The 22,538-nt window shown below is 39.2% G+C and overlaps 1 protein-coding gene across 5 annotated transcripts in view; it reads right to left on the reverse strand.

Moving 5' to 3' along the window:
• The window catches only part of ARHGAP10 (Rho GTPase activating protein 10), a 325,433-nt gene that overhangs the window by 38,174 nt on the left and 264,721 nt on the right, over nt 1-22,538 (reverse strand). For all 5 annotated transcript variants that reach the window (XR_006817443.1, XM_045997932.1, XM_045997933.1 and 2 more), the window contains one exon: nt 16,897-17,047. Coding sequence is in view for 4 of the 5 variants with exons in the window: in XM_045997932.1 (XP_045853888.1) it covers nt 16,897-17,047 (151 nt within the window). In the remaining variant the exon portion in view is untranslated. The remainder of the gene's footprint in view (nt 1-16,896; nt 17,048-22,538) is intronic.

The raw sequence follows: 22,538 nt of genomic DNA on the forward strand, positions 1-22,538 counted from the left end.
GTAAACTCTCAATAAAACTAAAATTTACTGAAATACATTTGATATATTTTTTAAATTTATTGCATGACCCAAGGGGAATTACTTGTATATTATAATTAGTAAATGCAAGCTATATTGCAAGGTAAGAAGTTAATATCCTTAACTATTATCGTTAATATTTATTGGCATTACTTTCCAAGGGAAAAAAAAGTCTCAAAAATCACAGTGGAAATCCATGAGAAAATGTGATTCAGCAAATAAAAACTCACCCTAAGTACAGAGAAATAGGTCTGAAGACTAAATATGATCTATTAAACTTCTGAAGGTTGACTTCAACCAAAATTAGGTGGACGCTTTCAGCCTCAGGGGGTGAACAAAGCTGCTGTGGTTAATCCCCTCCCCTTGTGCCTGGATCCATTCTCCTGTCATTCTGTATTTTCCATCTTTTAAAATAGGGCTGCCCAATAATAATCACTACAGTCTAGCTGAGAGTATCTTGACCTCTTTGCCCAACTGGTGTGTCTTCTCTAATGATGCTGCACCCAAACATTTAGGCTTAATGACCGAAGCCGAGGAGGGCTGAGCAGGTGGAAAGGGAGAGAGGATACCTTCAAGAATCAAGATCTGTCACAGTAGCTGACAGACAACAGCTTTGGGAATGAAGTTGATGGGACGAGGCTGTAAGTGAGGGGGGGGTGGGAGGTGACAGTGAAATGCTGCAGTAGGAAGAGAGCTTCCTTTGTTTGTTTTGCTAACTTATATAAGCCTGTTCAAAACACAACCTTTGAACGAAGCAGGAAATACTCACGCTGCCCTAGTTTCCACCATGCGGCAGATATTATGACATCAATATAATCTCTTTCGAGCCACAGCCCTCTTCCCTTCTAATGTTGCCCAGGACATAACATGTACTGAAAAGGAGTGCCCTGTATCAAATACAGTACTCCCAAATTCATTTCCTATAGTTTCTGACATCATTTCTACTTCGCTAAGATAAAAGTCTGAGTCACCGTATTTTACCATGTCAAAACCAGATAACAAATATGGAAGCGACCTATGTAAATTAAGCTAAATCGTCCAGGAGCTGGTGAGAAGCTTCGGATTTATGGAACAATAGGAAGAAAGTATTTTTCCGCTGATTTCCATAAAGATGAGAAAGGGACCAATAAGGGAATTTTAAGGCAAACAGAGATCAGAGAATTCAGTAAGGATCCAGTGCATGGGAACAGTAGCATGCATCAGGCAAGGCTCCTCCCCGAAATGTGTTTACTACACGTTCAAACTCTGCTACTTGACTCGTGAGAAATGAGACATCCTAGAATTGTCATACTGGAGCAGAAAAACAACCCATCTAGGACAGAATTCTACCTTTAACAAGGACATCCAAGGACCATCCAGTTGTCCATGGCTTCATGCTTTCTATCCAAGTCCTGGATGTACGTCGTAATTTCTACTTGCTTTCAGAATACTGGGTAAAATCATTGCAGACAGTGAAACATTCTCGAACTGCACCTCTGAGTAAGAAGTATGACTTCCAGAACAGCTTATCACTCATGCCTTGCTCCAAAGGCAAGATTATGGTTTCATCCAGTGTTGTTTTTGCATCTCTTGTCCTTAGCACTAGCATTCCTGTAATTACTGACATACAGGCATGAGGGTGGCGAGATACCCAAATTCACAGTAAGACTGAGGAAAATGGGAAAAATAAGGGAACAGCCTATTTTGCCTAGGTGGTTTGCCTAATACTGATTTCATCCAAGTAGCCCACTCTTTGATTGCTGAAGAAAAGTGAACAAGCTTGTTTCTTCACAACCACTCAGATGGCTGGCTGGGTCAGAACTTCACAGATTTCTGTGACCTTCTCTAACTGGAAGCTGTGGTATACAAACAGAAGGACTGATGCACAGCAGAGCCGTCTGTGAGCAGCAGGGCTGGGAAGGGTCAGGGTCAGATTCAACACCCAATTAATACCTAACGAGCCAAAGAAAACCTGGAACTCCCTTCACATCTTCCCATATGCCAGTCTACTGTACCCAAAATAGCCAAAGACCTGAGATAATCTGCTTTATGAAACACTATCAATAGTGCCCTTAAACAGGCAAGATCTATAAAAAGAAAAAGTCTAAAGCAAGACAAAAATTAAAGTTGATATATTTTTCAGGCCAGATATTTATTCTTATCCACTCCTCAAAACTTCAACCAGAAGAATTACATCATATTATCTTATACATCAGCTTTCCTTAACTAGAAAAGTAGATACACACACAGAGAGAGTTCCTTTCTTAAACTAATTAGAATACTCAAGATAGGTCAGGAAACTCAAAGTTTGACTTTAAAATTGAACTTTTAAAATTCCTAAAGTAATTGGATATCTTTTGTTAAAAAAGCAAACCCAACCCTACCTTTCAAAGGGAATTCTTAAGTGTTCCTAGAGTAGTAGGTGGTAAATGATTACTGTTAGAAAACAGTCTAGAATTCTTTGATCAGAAAATCTTCCCTAAGTCTTACATTAGGGAAGAAAGGGGAGGAGGCAGAAGAGATTAACCCTGCCAAATGCCCATTAAGGGAAGAAAGCTAATTGTGTTTCTCAGCAGTGGGAGGTGCCCTGAGACAGGTTATCACTGCCGAGTGGAAGGAAAGGTTCCTAAAGTCCCACTTACCCAATTCTCAGTTCTGCTACAAGTTAAGGCAATGTCATGCTGGGCAGGGGGCAAGATGTCCCAGCTCCTCTCATTTCATTTTGCCCTCATCCAACAAGACAAACGATAATGGAAACTTAATGAAGCTAAATAACATGCAGATTAATGACACTCAGTGGCTAAATGAGAATAATTCACTTGGGTAATACAATTTCTTTACCTGAAATTGTGTCTAGGAAAGGTTATCTCAGTAGAAAAGCCTCCTACTCCCAATCCCAAAAGCACAACAAAACAACATACAGATATGCACCTACCAAAACACTTGTAGAAGAGGGAAAAAGGCAATTCCTCAACTACGAATTCATGCGTCACATTAAGGCATAAGAGATGTAACGAAGTTACCATAAAATTATTAGGCAAATTCTATTTTCTATTGTTTGCAGATTGAAAAACTTAAGGATGATGCTCGCCCCCCAAATCTACTACACAGCCTGGATATACCAACCACATATGCGAGGACAAGCTGATGAGTTAATATCACAGGACATAAAACACAAACCCCATTATAACATTATAGCAGCAGCTAATGGGCATTAGGTTACAACTCCAGGAACCACCTCTACTACTTGCAAAGGTCGATGGAAGTCTGTAGCAATTCAATTATAAAGTGAATAAGACCCGTTCTCTTGCCGTGTCAATAGAAGTCAAAGCGAATTGCTTTGCTCTGTAAAGCCTGAGAGCATTTTTACACCATCAACAGTCCTGAAGTATTATTTACCGACTCAGATTTCCGCCTACATAAACAAACAAAAAATATAACAACCATGTACTATTATCCTGAGGAACCAAAAAGTAATCAGATACTGAATCAAACTGTCTTCCATAAACTTCGGAGGAAGGCTGACACTTCGACAGCTCAGGAAATTTAGATCACTACTCAGAACACAAACTCCAATCCAGCTAGGACAATGAGGGCTGCTGGACTCCTAGCTATTTACCTGCCCTCCTCCCCTGCCATTCTTCTCCCCCGAGGAATGTTAATTGTCATCAAACGGTGGATTAAGACACTAGAAACCAATATGCCTAGGTATTATGCTTGACAAAAATAAAAGATGGAGTTACACTCTCTTTGGAAGTCTACCTTACATGAAAATATACTTGAAGCCCTTTACCTCATACAGCAGGCCCTCAGAAAAATAAGCTAAAACTCTTGAGTATTTGCAAAATATTGGGCAGTTTACAACTATCGACTCATTTGTTCTTGGCAAAAAACCCATGTGAAATTTTATTTCACCAAACTCATGAGGCTTAGAGGAGAATTTGCCGTGATCACAAAAGACAGAAAAAGCACAAGGATTTAAATCCAGATTACTTTAAATCCAAACTTGACCACAAGCAATTCTACCAGTCAATAAAACTCTTTGCTGCCTAAGTCTTTCCAGGGATAGTGATCCCCAAAATGCTTGCACAGTGTGGCTCAGAGAGCAGCCCAAGTTGAAGATGAAAGATATATGAAGTCAAACAGAAAACCACTACCCAGCAAGAGCTATCCATTCTCAACGTGACACCAGTGAAGTCTGTCCACACCAACTCATGACAGAGCGGCTGCAGACCCTTCTTCTAGGGATCTGCTTCATTCTTTCCACTTTGAATCTTAAACTTAAACCCAGCACACCAAATACCAAGCACAACTTGCATCAGTGTTAAGCTGAAACTTTAACTTAAATACATATATATTTATGTGGCACATGTGTATTCATTTGTATTTATGTGTACGTGTATGTAACATTGTGTATAAAAATAATATGTACCTATGTGTATAATAAATAATACTTGTGTATAACAAGGAATATGTGTATTATTACACAAGGAATGTGTAACAAGTAATATAGGAAAAAAGAACACAGATATGAATAAGGAAGAAAACCACGACTCTCACTTCTTCAGTATAACCAAGGTCATAACTGATTCATATTCTTCCGGATTTATTTCTATGCTTCTACATTTGTTGACATAGTTTTCCTTTACAAGTGAGATCATTCTGGAAATTCTGTTTATAGCTTGCTTTATTCACTCAAAAACATACCACGTGGGGCGCCTGGGTGGCTCAGTGGGTTAAGCCGCTGCCTTCGGCTCAGGTCATGATCTCAGGGTCCTGGGATCGAGTCCCGCATCGGGCTTTCTGCTCAGCGGCAAGCCTGCTTCCCTCTCTCTCTCTCTGCCTGCCTCTCTGTCTACTTGTGATCTCTCTGTCAAATAAATTAAAAAAAAAAAAAATCTTAAAAAAAAAAAACATACCACGTATATTATCTCTGTGAAAACATTCTGGTTGTCGTTGGAAGACTAAAGCCTGCATGTGGTTAGTAAGGGGTTTGCATTATCCACTTAGGTTGGACTCTGAAACACAAGTCTCTCTTAGGAGTACATGCGTACAACAGAACCTACAGAATACTGTACAGCAGTGAAAAACAGGGAAGGAGAGCTCTGTAGCAATATGAAAAGCAACAATGAGTCTATTTAACATTTTTTTAATTAGGTACACCTGGCTGGTGGATGCATAAGAAAGTAAGTAAGAATTTCTATTCATATTTGCTTATAAATACATAAAGAATTCTGGAAGGATGAATGAGAAACCACAGGTTCAGCCAGGGGAAACTGAGGCTCTCCAATCATTTCTGACATGCACGAACAGCAGTTTTAAATGGCACAACCCTTCCAACAACAGTGGTTAGCAATCCAGTTTGGATCTCCACCCTGAAATGATTTTTAAAACTATAGGTTGAACTGCATGAAATTTCTGGTGGCTTTTGTATTTTTGACCTACTAAATGAGAAGCTCTTTTTTTTTTTTTATTTTTATTTATGTATTTGACAGAGAGAGATCATAAGTAGGCAAAGAGGCAGGCAGAGAGAGTGAGAGGGAAGCAGGCCCCCTGCCGAGCAGAGAGCCCGATGTGGGACTCGATCCCAGGACCCTGAGATCATGACCTGAGCCGAAGGCAGCGGCTTAAACCACTGAGCCACCCAGGCGCCCCGAGAAGCTCTTTTTGAAACGGCTGAGATTAGATAACTGTGGAACCCAAAGCTGGCACTTTCATGTGGCTCCAGCCATGACCATCAGTGATCACAGACCCACTGCGCAGCCCTGAACCGAGCTGACGGGCTGGAATGGGGACTTTCACTACATGATTCTATACTTTCCAGTGTTTCCAAGCAGGGAACATGTTATCTATGTTTTTTTAGATTTCTTTTTTTTTTAATTTTTTCTTTTTTTCTTTTTTATTTCTTATTTTTTTATAAACATAAAATGTATTTTTATCCCCAGGGGTACAGGTCTGTGAATCGCCAGGTTTAGACACTTCACAGCACTCACCATAGAACATACCCTCCCCAATGTCCATAACCCCACTCCCCCTCTCCCAACCCCCCTCCCCCCAGCAACCCTCAGTTTGTTTTGTGAGATTATGAGTCACTTATGGTTTGTCTCCCTCCCAATCCCATCTTGTTTCATTTATTCTTCTCCTATTCCCCTGACCCCCCATGTTGCATCTCCACGTCCTCATATCAGGGAGATCATATGATAGTTGTCTTTCTCCAATTGACTTATTTCACTAAGCATGATACCCTCTAGTTATCCACGTCGTCGCAAATGGCAAGATTTCATTTCTTTTGATGGCTGCATAGTATTCCATTGTATATATATACTACCTCTTCTTTATCCATTCATCTGTTGATGGACATCTAGGTTCTTTCCAAAGTTTGGCTATTTTAGACATTGCTGCTATAAACATTCGGGTGCACGTGCCCCTTCGGATCACTGCATTTGTATCTTTAGGGTATATACCCAGTAGTGCAATTGCTGGGTCATAGGGTAGTTCTATTTTCAACATTTTGAGGAACCCCCATGCTGTTTTCCAGAGTGGTTGCAGAGCTTGCATTCCCACCAACAGTGTAGGAGGGTTCCCCTTTCTCCGCATCCTCGCCAGCATCTGTCATTTCCTGACTTGTTAATTTTAGCCATTCTGACTGGTGTGAGGTGATATCTCATTGTGGTTTTGATTTGTATTTCCCTGATGCCAAGTGATGTGGAGCACTTTTTCATGTGTCTGTTGGCCATCTGGATGTCTTCTTTGCAGAAATGTCTGTTCATCTCCTCAGCCCATTTCTTGACTGGATTGTTTGTGCTTTGGGTGTTGAGTTTGCTAAGTTCCTTATAGATTTTGGACACTAGCCGTTTATCTGATATGTTGTTTGCAAATATCTTCTCCCATTCTGTCAGTAGTCTTTTGGTTTTGTTAACTGCTTCCTTTGCTCTGCAAAAGCTTTTGATCTTGATGAAATCCCAGTAGTTCATTTTTGCCCTTGCTTCCCTTGCCTTTGCCGATATTCCTAGGAAGATGTTGCTGTGGCTGAGGTCGGAGAGGTTGCTGCCTGCATTCTCCTCAAAGATTTTGATGGATTCCTTTCTCACATTGAGGTCCTTCATCATTTTGAGTCTATTTTCGTGTGTGGTGTAAGGAAGTGGTCCAATTTCATTTTTCTGCATGTGGCTGTCCAATTTTCCCAGCACCATTTATTGAAGAGGCTGTCTTTTTTCCATTGGACATTCTTTCCTGCTTTGTCCAAGATTAGTTGACCATAGAGTTGAGGGTCGATTTCTGGGCTCTCTATTCTGTTCCATTGATCTATGAGTCTGTTTTTGTGCCAGTACCATGCTGTCTTGATGATGACAGCTTTGTCATAGAGCTTTAAGTCAGGAATTGTGATGCCACCAACTTTGGCTTTCTTTTCCAATATTCCTTTGGCTATTCAAGGTCTTTTCTAGTTCCATATAAATTTTAGGATTATTTGTTCCATTTCTTTGAAAAAAATGGATGGTATTTTGATAGGGATTGTATTAAATGTGTAGATTGCTTTAGGTAGCATAGACATTTTCACAATATTTATTCTTCCAATCCAGGAGCATGGAACATTTTTCCATTTCTTTGTGTCTTCCTCAATTTCTTTCATGAGTACTTTATAGTTTTCTGCATATAGATTGTTAGCCTCTTTAGATTTCTTTTTAATAGAAGGAAGAAAAAGGAGGGGAAAAAATACTAGCAAAATCCAAGATATTCGGGCAGCATCGCATTGCTGACTGCATTCCCTTTCTACTTCTATGACAACCTGCTACACAGTTTGGTACCTGAGAAATTTGCACTACAGCTAACATGAGACGGGGTGATTGTCCGTTTAGGTAAATGGCTGCATAATCCACAAAAAAACAAATACAGCACTGAAATAAAATGAGTGTTTTCCATAAAAATGAGCACCCCCTTTTCTATCAAGAGCCCCCCCCCCTTTTTTTTTTTTGAGAGGAAGAGGACATGAGCCAAGCAGAGAAGCAGAGGGGACGGGCAGAGAAAAAGAATCTTAAGCAGGCTCCATGCTAAGCACAGAGCCCGACACAGGGCCGGCTCTCAGGACCCTGAGCTGAAATCAAAAGTTGGATATTTAACCAACTGAGCCACCCAGGCACAGCCCCCACCCATTTCTTCCATCCTTCCTTCCTCTCCCCTGCCTCCCCACCACCACCTTTCTCCCTCTCTTGCTTGCTTGCTTTCTTCCTTTCTCTCTTTTTAGGAGAGCCCACTTCTGCCACTATGTCCCAGATTTAAAACCATACATATCTCTGTCTCTTCTCTTTCATCTCCTCCATCAAGACCATTATTCCGAATCCAGTACATGGAAACAAGGCCCTTGGTTTTTAGTTTTGTGTGTGTGTGTGTTTTTTTTTTAATGGAAAAACTAAGAATCATTCCTGAAGTTCAAAAAGAATAAATTGACACACTGTTTGAAATGCACCAAGTATCTCTGAAAGACTCAAGAGGCCAACAGGCCATGTGTGTTGACTCCGGGAAGAGGAGCTCTCGCTGCGGCACTTGCGTTCCGCACGCCAGCTGGGAGGAAAGGGGCCAGACCGTGGGATCGTGCTGTTTAGGCTCAGTCCTGGCTTTGCACTGGCCAGCTGGGAGACTTGGGTGCCTTCCCGACCCCTGGGCCTCAGTTTCTTGAACCATAAAATGTAATTTCTAGTTCTGAATTCAAGCACTCTTGGGCAGTTATGAGCATTATCTATTATTTGACAGACATTTCTAAAAACGGTGTCTGGCATACAATGGCATATGTAACTGCTCATCATCGTCACCCTCCAAACTCTGTATCTTGTTCTTGCATTAACAATTAAAATGTTTAAGAGAAAGAATATACCTTAAAAATAAGAGAATCAACAAAGACTTAAAAACGTACTATTCTCTCCTGACCCGAAGAGAAAAATAAAATCGACCCTAATTGCATCTGAAACTCAAGAAGCCATGCTGTTGATTTTAGAGAGCAAATATTAGTACATGCAAAATGCTAGCCCAAGAATTCATTTTCGTAGGTTTGAAGATTCTTTTTTTCATCCAAGGGTGACACTGGACTCCTTCCAGATTCTGTGCAGAGGGGACACCGCAATACCACGGGAAGCGGAATGAGCTCCCAGAGGAAACCAAGCCAAGCAGCAGAGCTGCTACTCAGAGTTCACAAAAGGCAACTAGAGATGACTTGTTCAGAGGAATGTTCTCCCCTGTTGACTCCATCTCACGTTCTTTCTTTTTCCTCAACAGCTGGTAAGGATTCAGGAAATAAAACTGAGCTGTCACAGGTTTGTTTTGTTATATTAATTGTAGACAACATCCTTACTTCGTGGTAACTTTTATCTTGGTCCAAAAGAGTTTTCTGAGTAATAGAAGTTACTTGGAACTGGCCACGTTGAGATAACACCTTCCTCCCCTTCAAGATTTCTGCTCATCTTCCTGGCTATTAAAGAAAACGTTTCAAATCACTCACTCTTGACAGCCTTAAAAATTCTATTTCATTCAGGATAAACAATACTTTGGTTGGTTTGAAAAGATGTTTCTTAGACAGCCCGGCTACCTCCTACGCTGTAGGAGTTTCAAAAAGGGCTATAAAGAGAATGACAGCTGCTTGAATTCAGAACTAGAAATTAAAATAAAAGCTATTAGAAGTGAAGAAAAAAACCCACACCACAGGGAGACAGCTTTAAAGAATTTTTCTCTCTTCTATAAATTCTAGTTACCTGCCATGAACTTATTTTCACCACAGAAGCAGCTATGTTTTTTGGGTTTTTTTTTTTTGATGGCATTAAATAAGCTTTTTCCCTCCAGAGAAAAGGGGAAATGTTCATCCCACACAGAAGCAGAGTTAAGATTATATAGGAAGTCATATAAGAAGTTGCCGTGTGCTTTGTCACTAACATTAGGGGGGCTGAGCTTCTGGGAGGCTTCTGGGGAGACGCCAAGGCAGGGGAGGCAGCTTGCATGATTAATGGGCACACCACAACTCAATTACAGCCCTGAAATTTCTGGCTGCCTTTTCCAACCCATTGATCTCATCATTGTAAAATCGAGTTAAGAAATAATCTGTCTACATATACTGTCACTGATTCAAGCCTGGTCTTAGATTTAACTTCACAATACAGTAATTCCATGTCAGGGAATCATAACATTGCTCTGGAGAGAGCAAGAGGCCTGGCACTCGGGAAGTTATTATCTATAGCCCATCCATGAATTGTCATGCCAAAAAAATGATAAGAATTGAGAGAAGATTGCCAAGCTTGAACCAAAGATCTGTTTGTGCTCAGTTACTTAGGCTGGTTATAATTCTGTGTCAAGCTGATCAGATAGGTCTACAAGAAAACGTCAATAGCTGTAGAATGTCACGGAAATTCACATCAACAATGGTTTTACGGTGGTTCTTCTTACATCTAGGGAGGACAGAGCAGTTACAATTCACTTACAAAAGCATGTTTTCATGAAAGCAATTTCTAAAGATGCTCTCTTGGGAACTGCGATTAGAGAGTACATAGCTGCCATGACTGCCCGCTATCCACCTTTGACATCTACTGAAATGAGCGCCTGTTAGAGTGGTGCTCTTCTCCCATCTTGTACCCTCCAGTCTTTGAGTGAATGAGGATGTAAGTCTGTGAGGTAAAGTAGAGGGGAAAAAATGAGTTCTCTACTGTTCACAGTTATGAGACTATTCTTTCTCTAAGAAGAAGTAACACTTTTATTATTTAATATTTCTTCTTAAAATACTCAGAAAATTCTAATATTTTCTTAATATTGACTTTCCATAGGCAGTATGGAAACTGACTTTCCATATACAATATTTATACTAATACATTTAACACGATTTTTACCAAACCTATTTTCCAAAGCAGTTACATACAGCAGTATGTATTGAATATGCTAACAAAATGAGATACTTCCTTCCTCTTGATGGTAAGGTGGTCTAAATATTAAAAAAAAAAAATCCTCAAGGCAAAACCTAAGACATAAATGCAATGATACATTTATCTCTGAGCATAACACATGACTGAAGACCTCATTTTGATTATGTGCCTTCATCCTCCACACTGAGTCAGTTAAGAAGTCCCCTCAACGTGCTTGAACATCTCTCCCAGACTCATCTTCCATCCCTAGTGCTGGTTCAAGACCACGTCACCCTGAACCTAAACTACTTAACCAGACTTTGTCACAGTCTTCCTGATTCCTACAGACAAATTAAGTCCCATTAAACTTCTTTTGATATTATTTTCCATGTTACAACTCTTCTCCCTTGCTGAAAAATAGTAACTTCTCTTACCATTCTAACTATAAGGCACATTTCTCTGGCTTTAACAACAATACTGAACAGAAGTAGTCAGTACATGAGCATTTACTGTACGCCAGACACTATATTAAGTATATTAACCCCCTAAAATCTTCTCAACCATCCACAGTAGTAGACATTATGGTAACTCCCATTTTGTAGGTAATGAAACAGATTTAGAGAGGGTAAGCTATGTGCCCACCAGTTAAATCAGAATATGAATCCATCAGCCCAGACTACTTACCACCTGTTCCTTTCTTAGGCAGACCTTGCCAGGGTTGGCAGCATCTCATCAGGTTGCCCATCACTACCCCTCAGACCTGTCCCCTTCAGATCAAGCCAGCCTCTCTTCTTTAAGCTCCTGCCTTGTTCTTGCTCAGCTTTGCTGCCATGCCTTCATTCAAGTTAGTCCCCTCACCTGAAATCATTCCCCGTCCAACTGCCAAAATGGCTCCCCTCAAGGAAACCAGGAAAACTTCCCCACCTCCTGCAGCCCTGGAGTTGCTTCCCTAGGGCCCTCACAGCCGATAGCCCAGCACTGGGCCCTTACTGCCATATTGTTTCATTATTTCACTATGTAGTGACAGAAGGGAAGTAGAATATCTACTCCTTGAAACAGAAACACTATGCGACATGATGCGGAGTTTATAAAAGCTCTTCAGTAGATAACCAGTATAGGGGTTCCTGGGTGGCTCAGTTGGTTAAGTGAGCCTTAGGCTCAGGTCATGATCTCAGGGTCCTGGGATCCAGTCCCTCATCAGGCTCCTTGCTTGGCGCCGGGGGAGCCTGCTTCTCCCACTCTCTCTGCCTCTCCCCCCACTTGTGCACGCTCTCTTTCAAATAAATAAAATATTTTTTAAATAAGATATGCAGAAGTCTGATTTTAGTATCCAGTATAAGAAAAATCAGTAATAAATGATAGAGGCAAAAAAACTCCAAACTGCTAGAAGTATTCCATATTTTAGGGTTAAAAATCTACATTTCAAAAGGCCTTACAGTAGCCTACTTTTTTAGTTCTATTCTCTTGCTTACGCCTCATTATTCAACAAGATTTTTTCTGACATACCTAAGGTGCCTCATTTATCTCATCAGCATTATTCTCACTGATAGGGGACATTTAAATGTTAGGTAATCATTTAAAAAAATCCAACTTGTTATCATTTAAGCTGAAAGGACATTTAGACAACTTATTTGTCCTACTCCAATTTTAGAGACTGATCCATGTCACAGTATGTTCTTCCTTAGAACAGAAGGGAAATGCTCATGCTTCTCTGTTTATCTATCTCCCTTTCAACAGTTACATTTTCACTTTTTGCTTATAAGGCTCTGAATCCTCGTCACACTGTAGGACTACAATAACACATGTTCCACAAAATGTGCTCCAGTTAGCACATCCAGCATCCAAGTGGGAAAGCGCCAACCCAACGATACCCAAGTAAGACCTACTCTATATTATTAAATCTTACCGACTGGCTTGCAAGATGATTCTGTTTTCAACTCACCGTAATCATATTTTTTCAGTTGCCTAAACAAATAAACTGCTATATCATGTAGAAAAGAAGATGGGCACAGCATACCTAACTACCCAAGAATATACAAATAAAAACTTGTCCTGTGAATGCCTAGTTCTGTTAAAATTAGAGCTAGCATAAAGAAAGAGAGAGCTTAGTCAAAGTTTAGACGACAATCATCTTCTCTCCCACTCCCCAAACCTTTAAAATTTTTCTTCTGCCATGAATGAAAACAACAAAGAATATATTTCATGTAGCCTCAAGAACCTTCCTTATATTTGGGAGAATTACAACAAAGACAACAGTCTCAAGGCATCCAAGTGGTTCAGTTGGATAAGCGTCCAACCCTTGATTTCAGCTCAGGTCATGATCTCAGGATCGTGAGATAGAGTCCCGAGTTGGAGTCAGGCTCTGTGCTCAGAGGGGAGTCTGCCTGGGAGTCTTTCTCTCCCTCCCTTCTGCCCCTCTCCACCCCAAAGAAAGAAAGACAGGGAAAGAAAGAAAGAAAAGAAAACAGTCTCTCTTTATATAAGTGGTAGTGAGGACATAAATATGGAGCTGGCAGGAGAAAAGGAATATGCGTTATATACTAAACTTGTTTGGAGTTACTTTATTACTAATTCTAAGAAAATAAAAACACAGAAAGATAATTGGACAATGAATGTAGAGCTGATTTTTAGTTTTCCTTTTAGTACTTTCTGGTCTACCTCATATTTTGCTATTTCACAACAGACTTAGCCAAATCTCCTCAACTTTGAAGTTCATGAGATTATTAAATGCTATATGAAAACAAACAATATGGCTTCTACAAAATAAAGATAAGAATTTCAGTAAAGATTTAATAGCTGCTCTATTGAAAGAAATCTAGCCAGAAACTATATCCATTTCAGTTCATATTAATCATCAGTAACAATCTTTAAGCAACTAACTGTAATTTTAAAGTCTTTTGCAAACAGTAAGTTTAGTATCATTTAATCATATAGTACAAAGAAAAATAATGAGCATTGTCTATACAGTATGACGAGATGTGCCAAAGCCTAAAGTCTTCAACAAAGTAAAGATATTAGGCGTCTTTAATTAAATTGGTCATCTCTCAATTGGGATGAAGGTGGGGTTGAATAAAATAAAATAAAAAAGTCATGTATAACAGGAGAGGGTTTCACTTTTCGATTCTCCGCTTCCAGGCCTATCCTACTTCAACTCTATAACAGGCTTGCTGACTCTTCACTAATAATGACTTTTTGATCTGCCTGATGTTTCACTGAAGCCAATTCTGATGGCTTTCCAGGGTTGGCTATTTGCTACATCACACAGTTTCATACCCTACTCAACACAGAAGAAGAACTAACACACTACAAACTCAAATACCAAATCTGTGACCAAATCATAGGGCTAAAGAAAAACTCCAGTTGTCCAGTCCAGTCCCTTGAATCTTGACAGATAATCCACCTAAATTTAAAGCAAAACTATCTGCCCTGGGTTTCATTAAGTCAAGATTAATTTATACTACAGTGCATAAATGGGAGAAAGGGCATATTTGCATTTAGATTATCTATCACATTCATATAAGCTACAAAATTGAGAAAAATAATCTACCAAAGTTGGCTATAATGCATACCTTAACCAAACCTAGAGAAACATAGCAAGTGACTAGCACCACTGATAAGAAGAAATACAAAAAAGATGAACTTTTTGAAAACTTTGAGTTGACAATAACAGAACTTATGCTACTGGGGGGAAGAAAAAAAAAAAAGAACACCTTAATGGCAAGAATAGATTCCCTGCCCCATAAGGGGGCAGAGTTTTCAATACGATAAGTGGTATTCAATAACACAGTTTTTTAGTAACCTTCTCCTATAAGCTTTCTTTCAAAAGTTTTTCTCTTCATTTATCCCCAACTCACTCTCTTTTTGGAAAATGCAATATGTAGACCTTACTGTTCTCTCTGAAATAATTCTTTTTCACAAACTTGAGTTTCACTAAAGCTTAGCTACAAATAATGGAGGGGGGTGGGAGGATAAATAATAGCTTTTAATTGTTTTATCTTATGACCTCTAAAGTCAAATAAAATCACTCAACAACAAAAGCATGGACTTTCCTGATTCTGACAGCCTGCAACACCAACAACAAATTCCAAGGCTGCAATCAAGCAAGATTAATGTAAAGTTATAAAGTACAAAATGCAGAAGAAAACATATAAATAATGAACATAAAAACAGACTAAAGGAATTGAGTATTTCACCATCTTTTCCCCTTATAATCAAATAATTAAGAATTATTATATGACCTAAAAACTAGGAAAGCTATGATTATATACGATCCTGAGCATTCCCATAAAAGATGTACCAAACACCACTTCAGCAACTTCTTACTTAGCAACCGAATGATCAAAAGGCCAGTATAAGTATACCATGTATACATGACTGGGTATTATGATTTAATTCCTTAAAATACCAAAAAAGTAGATATGATTCTAAGACAAACAGTCCCTCTTCAGTCATTTCCTTTATTAAATATAGTCAATTCAGTTTTGCTCAAGGGCCAATGAGCCAATGTAGATATTATTCTACATAATGTATGATATATCTCCTTGACTTCTTTTTCTCTTCCTACTTCTCAACATTAGCCTCTTTCACGATTTATTAACACTTCCACCAGAGGACAAGTGAGATACAAGAAAAGGTGCAATTCAAACCAGTCAGTTTTACTCCTTATTAGCAACTCTGTTGAGGGAGTGAAGGTGAGAAAAAAAGAGAACAAAAAAGTTAGGTGGGATCAGAAGTTGAAACTGATGTCTAAAAGTAAGCTCTGAAATTATAGGTTGATTTTAATGATTCAGGCTCTTCCTCTGGAAAATAAGGATCTGATTGTAAAACTAATAGTTGTATTATATGATGCATGTCTTAATGTAAAAGAATACCAGCACACCTTCGCCCCCCATGTTATTACAGGAAGCATTCTGAGTCCTCCTGGGAGGCTCCCAGGTAAGTTGTTACTTGCTCTCATCGATCTTAGGATATTAACTACCTGGATGTGTGACTATATAGCTCCTCGTGATGAAGGTACTGTATTTGTTTCTGTCTGCATTCATTCCCTTCCTCCCTCTGTCATTCACCTTCAACTTCCAAACCGATATAACTATAATGGCTTGAAAGGATAATTAATGAAAGAAACAAAAAGGAAAAAAAAAAAAAAAGGATGATGAGGAGAAGAAGAATGACACTGAGTTTCAAGTTCAGGAAATGTGAAGTCCCACAACAAAGGAGTCCCCATTTCAGACATGCCTACTGAAATTGGAGTTTCTGAGACCAGGATCATCTTCCTCTCCATACCAATAACCACATGCTTACAAACTGGCAATCGGTGACTTCTACATGGCACAGTCTTGTTTTGTAGACATCAGCATTTCCAATTCCAATTTCCAAGCTCTCTTTAAACAGCAAGGCAGTCTGGCAATGCTGAAACAATGTGGCTGCATGACAACGAGTAACAGGAACATGGCAGCCAGGATGAGACGGGAGAACTTCCATTCACCCGAGTCCCACTACAGCTTATGCTCACTCCACTCAGCCTGGCCCCTAAGGCAAGTCACTTTGCCACTCCTGCTAGAGGAGGAGACGCTAGCCTCACAAGAACATCAGAAAGATGGGCTAAGTAAGATGCAGAAGCCCTAAACTCTAGGACAACAGAAGACTGTGTCTCTAATCCAGATGCATTTAACATTAGACTATCAGCTCCTCTCAAAAGATCTGCTTTAATTTTAGTTCCCCTTCCATTTGTCTCAGAGTTATATAACCTCACAGGAGGTCACACAAGTCTCCCAAAAAAGAAATTTAAGCTGTCTTTTAAAAATAAAAAAAGAAGCATGCATGACAAATACAAACACAAACCTGAAACCTGCATTCTCTCTCTGCCAAGGAAGCTTTACCCTCCTTGTTAATCTCAAAAATTATCATCTTAAGGAGAAAAGAAATTAAATCACAGAGGAAGGAAAACCATGGCCTTCCCTGGGGACATACGATATACCATACTCTCAACAGGCTGTCAAGCAGAAAAATATAATTAACATCTTACCATCTTCCAGCTCAAGACAAAGATTATATACAGCCACTGGTCTCTTAGTCCTCTGGCCTTGTCTCTTCGATTGCCTTGGTGGAGCATTTGGGGGTGATGCTGACAGGGAGACTGGCTCTGGGAATGTGGCATCAGGCGGGGTCCTAAAAATCTGCCATCAAAGCATAAAGGACATTAATCGTTTCCAATGAACAGAAACCTGTGTGTTGCAATATTAAACCAGGATCAAACAACATTTGATTTGGAGCTCATCCAAAACACGCTGGAGCCAAAAACCCATTCCTTCAAATTTTGGGTACAGGTATTAAGCTTTTCATTTATTTTTTTAACAGAAGATTTCAAAATAAAATTTCCCATTAAAATTAAGTAAAAGCAACATCCAATCATTACATTGCAAAATAAATTCATTTCCAAACTAAATATGTATAATTATCTTTACCAGGTGTAGACAATACCACAGCTATCCATCCACAAAGAAAGTAGCTAGGATAAAGCGTCAAAAGTAAATACCCCATTAAATTTCATACAGGGTTATATTTATGCCAAATGCTGGTCTCAATTTTTTTAACTACATAAACAGAAACATATGAATGCAAATATTTTTACACATTTAAAAATAGCTTATGCTTATGAAATTACCTTTCAGAGTCCCATGTACATTTTTCATAAAATGCTTTATAGATTTTTTTTTTTGCTTTATAGATTTTATCAGTTAATACCTTCCAACTTCTTTTAATAATTTCCCTTCCATTTATGAAACCTAGAATATCAGCACCTTGATTATCTTACAGTGTCACTCATAGATCAGCAATAATAACATTAATTAAAATGTGCTGCTTCTTTGCTTAGCAATTTTTTTTGTCTTTTGAGAAAAGCAATCTGTAAAGGGAAGCATGTCGTGCAGAGGTGATTTATATATAGACCTTCCAAGACCTGGGCTCAGAGGCTTCCTGTCCCCAACAAAACTGCAGACCCTTCAGTCTTCAATGAACTCATAAAATAAAATATTTAGACCTACCAACCTAATAGACACTGCATCCCAAGAGGGCTGATGCTCCCCAAGAGGAAGCAGGAAACAGGAAGAAAGCTAGCTAGCATGAAACAAAACATAAATATAAACTGACAATAAAAGGCACTGTGGGAAAACCCCACTGCTGCAAGGAAATGATTATTTATGCATTTAAATAAAAACAGGTGTGTGACCCCGGTATACGAGTGAGGGTATCACATATGCGTATCACATTTAACAGCTAACAACCATAGCAGAGCTATAATCGCAGAGTCTAAAAGTTCTCACCTAAAAACTATTATATACCAATAAAAATAGACAATTTCAACAGAGCCTTTGCTTTATAGTACCATGCTGCCCCCTTATGTGTAAATGGAATACAAAATGATTTAAATTACTCTGGACAAATATTTGCTAGTGAAAATGTAATTTAGTGCTCCAACTGGTAACCTGCTAACACCATATTTCCACAGACTCTGTGCTCCAATCAGGCACTCTGGCAAATAGCAAATTACTTATCTGCCTTAAAAAAAATTCTCTGCTGTCTAAACTACTGTTCACAGCTGGATTTATTACCATCTGTCACTGTGCAAATTAAAGAAGGTTGTAGGGTAGTGGGAACAGAAGAGAAGTTGGGCTGAGAAATGCATGACAATGTGAAGGAGAGAAGAAAAGATGGGAAAACTTACTTCCACTGGAAGAAAACAGCATATGTGTGTGGCCAACTTTTAGAATAGGGTCCTGATTTACCTGTGTTTGATCTTTACAAATATGGGAAATACCTTGGGACAGTAGTGAAATCGGAAACCAAACAACACACAGAGGCAATACATCCAAAGCCTGGATAAACAATGGCAAAGTTATATCCCCAGAACTGATGCTAGATAGCTGATAACCTTCTGAACAGACAGACCTTTCTCCAAGATCCACACTGATGACTGCTGTTCCCCCACACACCTCAGGTGGAGAGGATGAGTAGGAATACTGGGGTGGGAGGGTGAGCTGTGGGACAGCTCAAGTCTAGAGAGTCAAACTACCAAGCAAGCCAGGACCTGGGAGTGTGACTCCAATGCTCTCGGGGGACTGATCTGAGACATCCCAGGGCTGAGCCTCCAGAAGACTCTGGAATACTTATGACAATATTTAGTTTAAATCAAAATATCTGAAAGAATCGTATTCAGTCATTAAAGACAAGGAAATCTTGCCATATGACAACATGGATGGTCACAGAGCATTATGCTAAGTGAAATCAGAGAAACACAAATACTCTATGATCTTACTTATAGGAGGAATCTTAAAAAAATAAAAATAAATTAAAAAAAAAAACCCTAACTCCTAGAAATAGAACAGATTAGTGACTGCCAGAGGTAGGAGTGTAGGGATGGGGGAAATGGATAAAGTGGTCAAAAGGTACATACTTCATCCAACTATAAGATAAAGTTCTGGGGATGGAATGTACAGCATGGTGACTATAGTTAATGATACTGTGTTGCATATTTGCAAGCTGCTAAGAGAATAAACCTTAAAAGTACTCATTACAAGAAACAAAATTTTTAAGTATGTGAGGTGATGGGTGTTAACCAAACTTATTGTAGTAATCACTTCACAATACATACATAGACCAAATCATTATACTGTACACCTTAAACTAAAACAAACACTTTATGTCAATTTTATCTGAATAAAACTGGGGAGAAATTATGCCTGGGAATGGGAACTGTTTTGTTTTCCTTTGATTTCCATTTTTAAAGCTTCTAGGCGACTCTTCTGTGTAGCCCAAGCCTGAGAAGTGCCCATTTAGACAATCATTATATAACACTCTACATTTTTGTTGGACAGACCAAAGCCAAAATCAAAACACAGAAATTACTTCAGAAAAACTGACACAGAACATATACAATCAATTCCTTGGAAACTTCCCAACTCCTAATTAGAATAAAATATCTCAAAGATTCCAAATATCAACCACTCCCTCAATAAACTCCATGCTGTATTAACATTTCAAAGAGTTAACCTTTCATCTGAATGAGGGGGTAGCAAGGTACATTTGCTAACTTGAGAAGGCACTAATCTAGCTTTTAAGTCTTCTCAACCATGGAAGTTTAGACATATTGCTTAAAACAGAGTACCTCATCGTATCTGTATAATGAGGGCTGTAACGACTAGATCTCATGTTATTACAGGGATTAAGTGAGAAAACATTGATAAAGTTTAGCACAGCAGTTGGCCCACTGTAACCAGAAATAAAAGGGAGCTACTGATACTTCTAATAAGATCACATACACACAGAGTAGATAATGATAATAAAGATGAATCTAGGCTCTCATTACTCAGCTCAACCACGGTTTTGAGAGTGTTCTAAGTTCTTAAGGTCTTGAATATTCCTCCAATTCACTGTGTATTCTAAACACTATGATTCTAAAATGTTTATGGAAAAAAAAACCATCCAGCAATGGGCAAAAGGGAAGAAACAAAATAGAGCCCCTCATAGGAATTCCCAAGTCAGCTAGAATCACATCATTACTTTGTGTACACTGTTGCACTAAAATTGGAGATTTAAATTACCTTCTCTTTCACTGAATACATTCAACATTTAAAAAACACCTACTAGGTAGTAGACTTTCTTTAATATTCTCACAACTTTTGAGGAAAGCATTGTTCCCCACATTTTTTTTTAAAGATTTTATTTATTTATTTGACAGAGAGAGAGAGATCACAAGTAGGTACAGAGGCAGGCAGAGAGAGGAAGGGAAGCAGGCCCCCTGCTGAGCAGAGAGCCCGATGCAGGACTCGATCCCAGGACCCTGAGATCATGACCCGAGCCGAAGGCAGCGGCTTAACCCACTGAACCACCCAGGTGCCCTGTTCCCCACATTTTAAAATGATAAAGTCTCAAAGCTTAAATCATGAATCCAAGTCTCTTTTCCAATCTAAGTTTGAAAATGGTAGAGTTGGTACATCCACTCAGCTTTGATTCCAAAGCTCCTGTTGCCAGTTAAAAAACAAAATTTAATTCTCGGGGGCTGGGGGGGGGGGTGTCACTGACTATATAATATTCTACATCTGTTTTAAAAGAGTAACACTGGAGATTATATAATCTCAGATTATGTATATAAGAGATTATCTGCCTAAGACTCACCATAGTTGTGCTATGTCCTCCCAGATGTTTCAAGTCCCATTACCTTTCATGTGCATCTACCTTGTTGGCCCAAAGGCACTAGCCTTGCATTGGTGGTTCAGTGGTAGAATTCTCGCCTGCCAAAAGACACTAGCCTCAAGTACTCAACTCTTTTCCTCGTTTGTTTTTTAAGTTACAAAGTTACGCTCTTACGGTTCTCTCTGAAACACCAGAAATAACTTCTAAAAAAAATTTTTTTTTTAACTTGGGAGAGGAAGAAACAGTAAACTGTTTATACTTCAAAAGTTTTGACCTGTTTTCTGGCCATCTGATTCTAGAAGTTACAATTTTGCTTGTCTTATTCTATGCGGCCAAGATGTGCCATCTTTAACACTGAGTTCCTAATTCTAGAACCACTGCATGGATGCAAATTCCTTTACTGCCCACGTCTCTTTCCAAAATCTTTGGACTCTCTTAACTTCTCTAACACCATGTTACCTTCATTGTAGAGCAGATGAACTCATCTGAAACAATTCTAAAAGATCAAGTCTACTCAAAACATTTTTTTCAGGGTAGGAAGTTTCTTCACTGCACCTACGTATTTTACAACAAAGAAAAACTCAAACCAGACAACTCAATGACAAAAAACAAAACTCCACACATAGGCATGTCAGGTGAGCAAGCGCGTATTCAGGTCTCCAGAGCGTCAGCGCAAACACAAGTCTGGCACCACCTTTCAGTCACAGACTCCTCAGACTCAACAAACTGCACATTTATGCCCAGGGGACTCAGCCATACAGATAAATACCTCCCCAAGTCCTTCTTGCTCTGCCACCAGGGGCCACATATGGAAATGATGGGGCTGCGTCTGCTAGAAATGCTTTGTAGATAGACAGCAAGTAAAAATGGTTTCTAAAAAGCTTGCTTTAAAACCCAACTCAAACCTGCAGCGTTTGATTCAACTAAATTAACTAGTAATATGGTTAAAGGAAATTAAGGGGGATGAGATTATTCTTTTTTTTTTTTTTTAACGTGTCTCTGCAGAATTCTCTGGTCTTTACTGCAATAGGAAGATTATTAATACCTGTGCATATTCTCATCATCTTTAGTAATAATAGTTGCAACTACTGGTAGTTGAAATATATGCCTGACCTATTCTTATGACCAACTGCTTGATCCACAAAGATTTGAACCCAGATTCCCTGACTCCAGTATGGACGTGTTAGTCACTAGGCTGCTCTGTCTCCAATATTTCCAGTCACATTAAGCCCCATTCATACTATGTCCTCTTTGATGATGGTATATCTCACCTAACTATACTACCCATAAACAGAGAGATGGAGAGCCAGCAGGCAGTTGGAAATCAATGCCTACTCCCCTTAGTGAACATTTAATGTACAAAGAGGGACAGAGATAAAATTTCCCGTCTTCTTTCCACAATACTGAACTATAGAATGGCCAGATATTCCTTCTACCTTCAGAGTCTATAGTGTGTTTAGACAAACTTTCATCACC

The sequence above is a fragment of the Meles meles genome, chromosome 2 (assembly GCF_922984935.1).
Source record: "Meles meles chromosome 2, mMelMel3.1 paternal haplotype, whole genome shotgun sequence".
Classification (NCBI taxonomy): Eukaryota; Metazoa; Chordata; class Mammalia; order Carnivora; family Mustelidae; genus Meles; species Meles meles.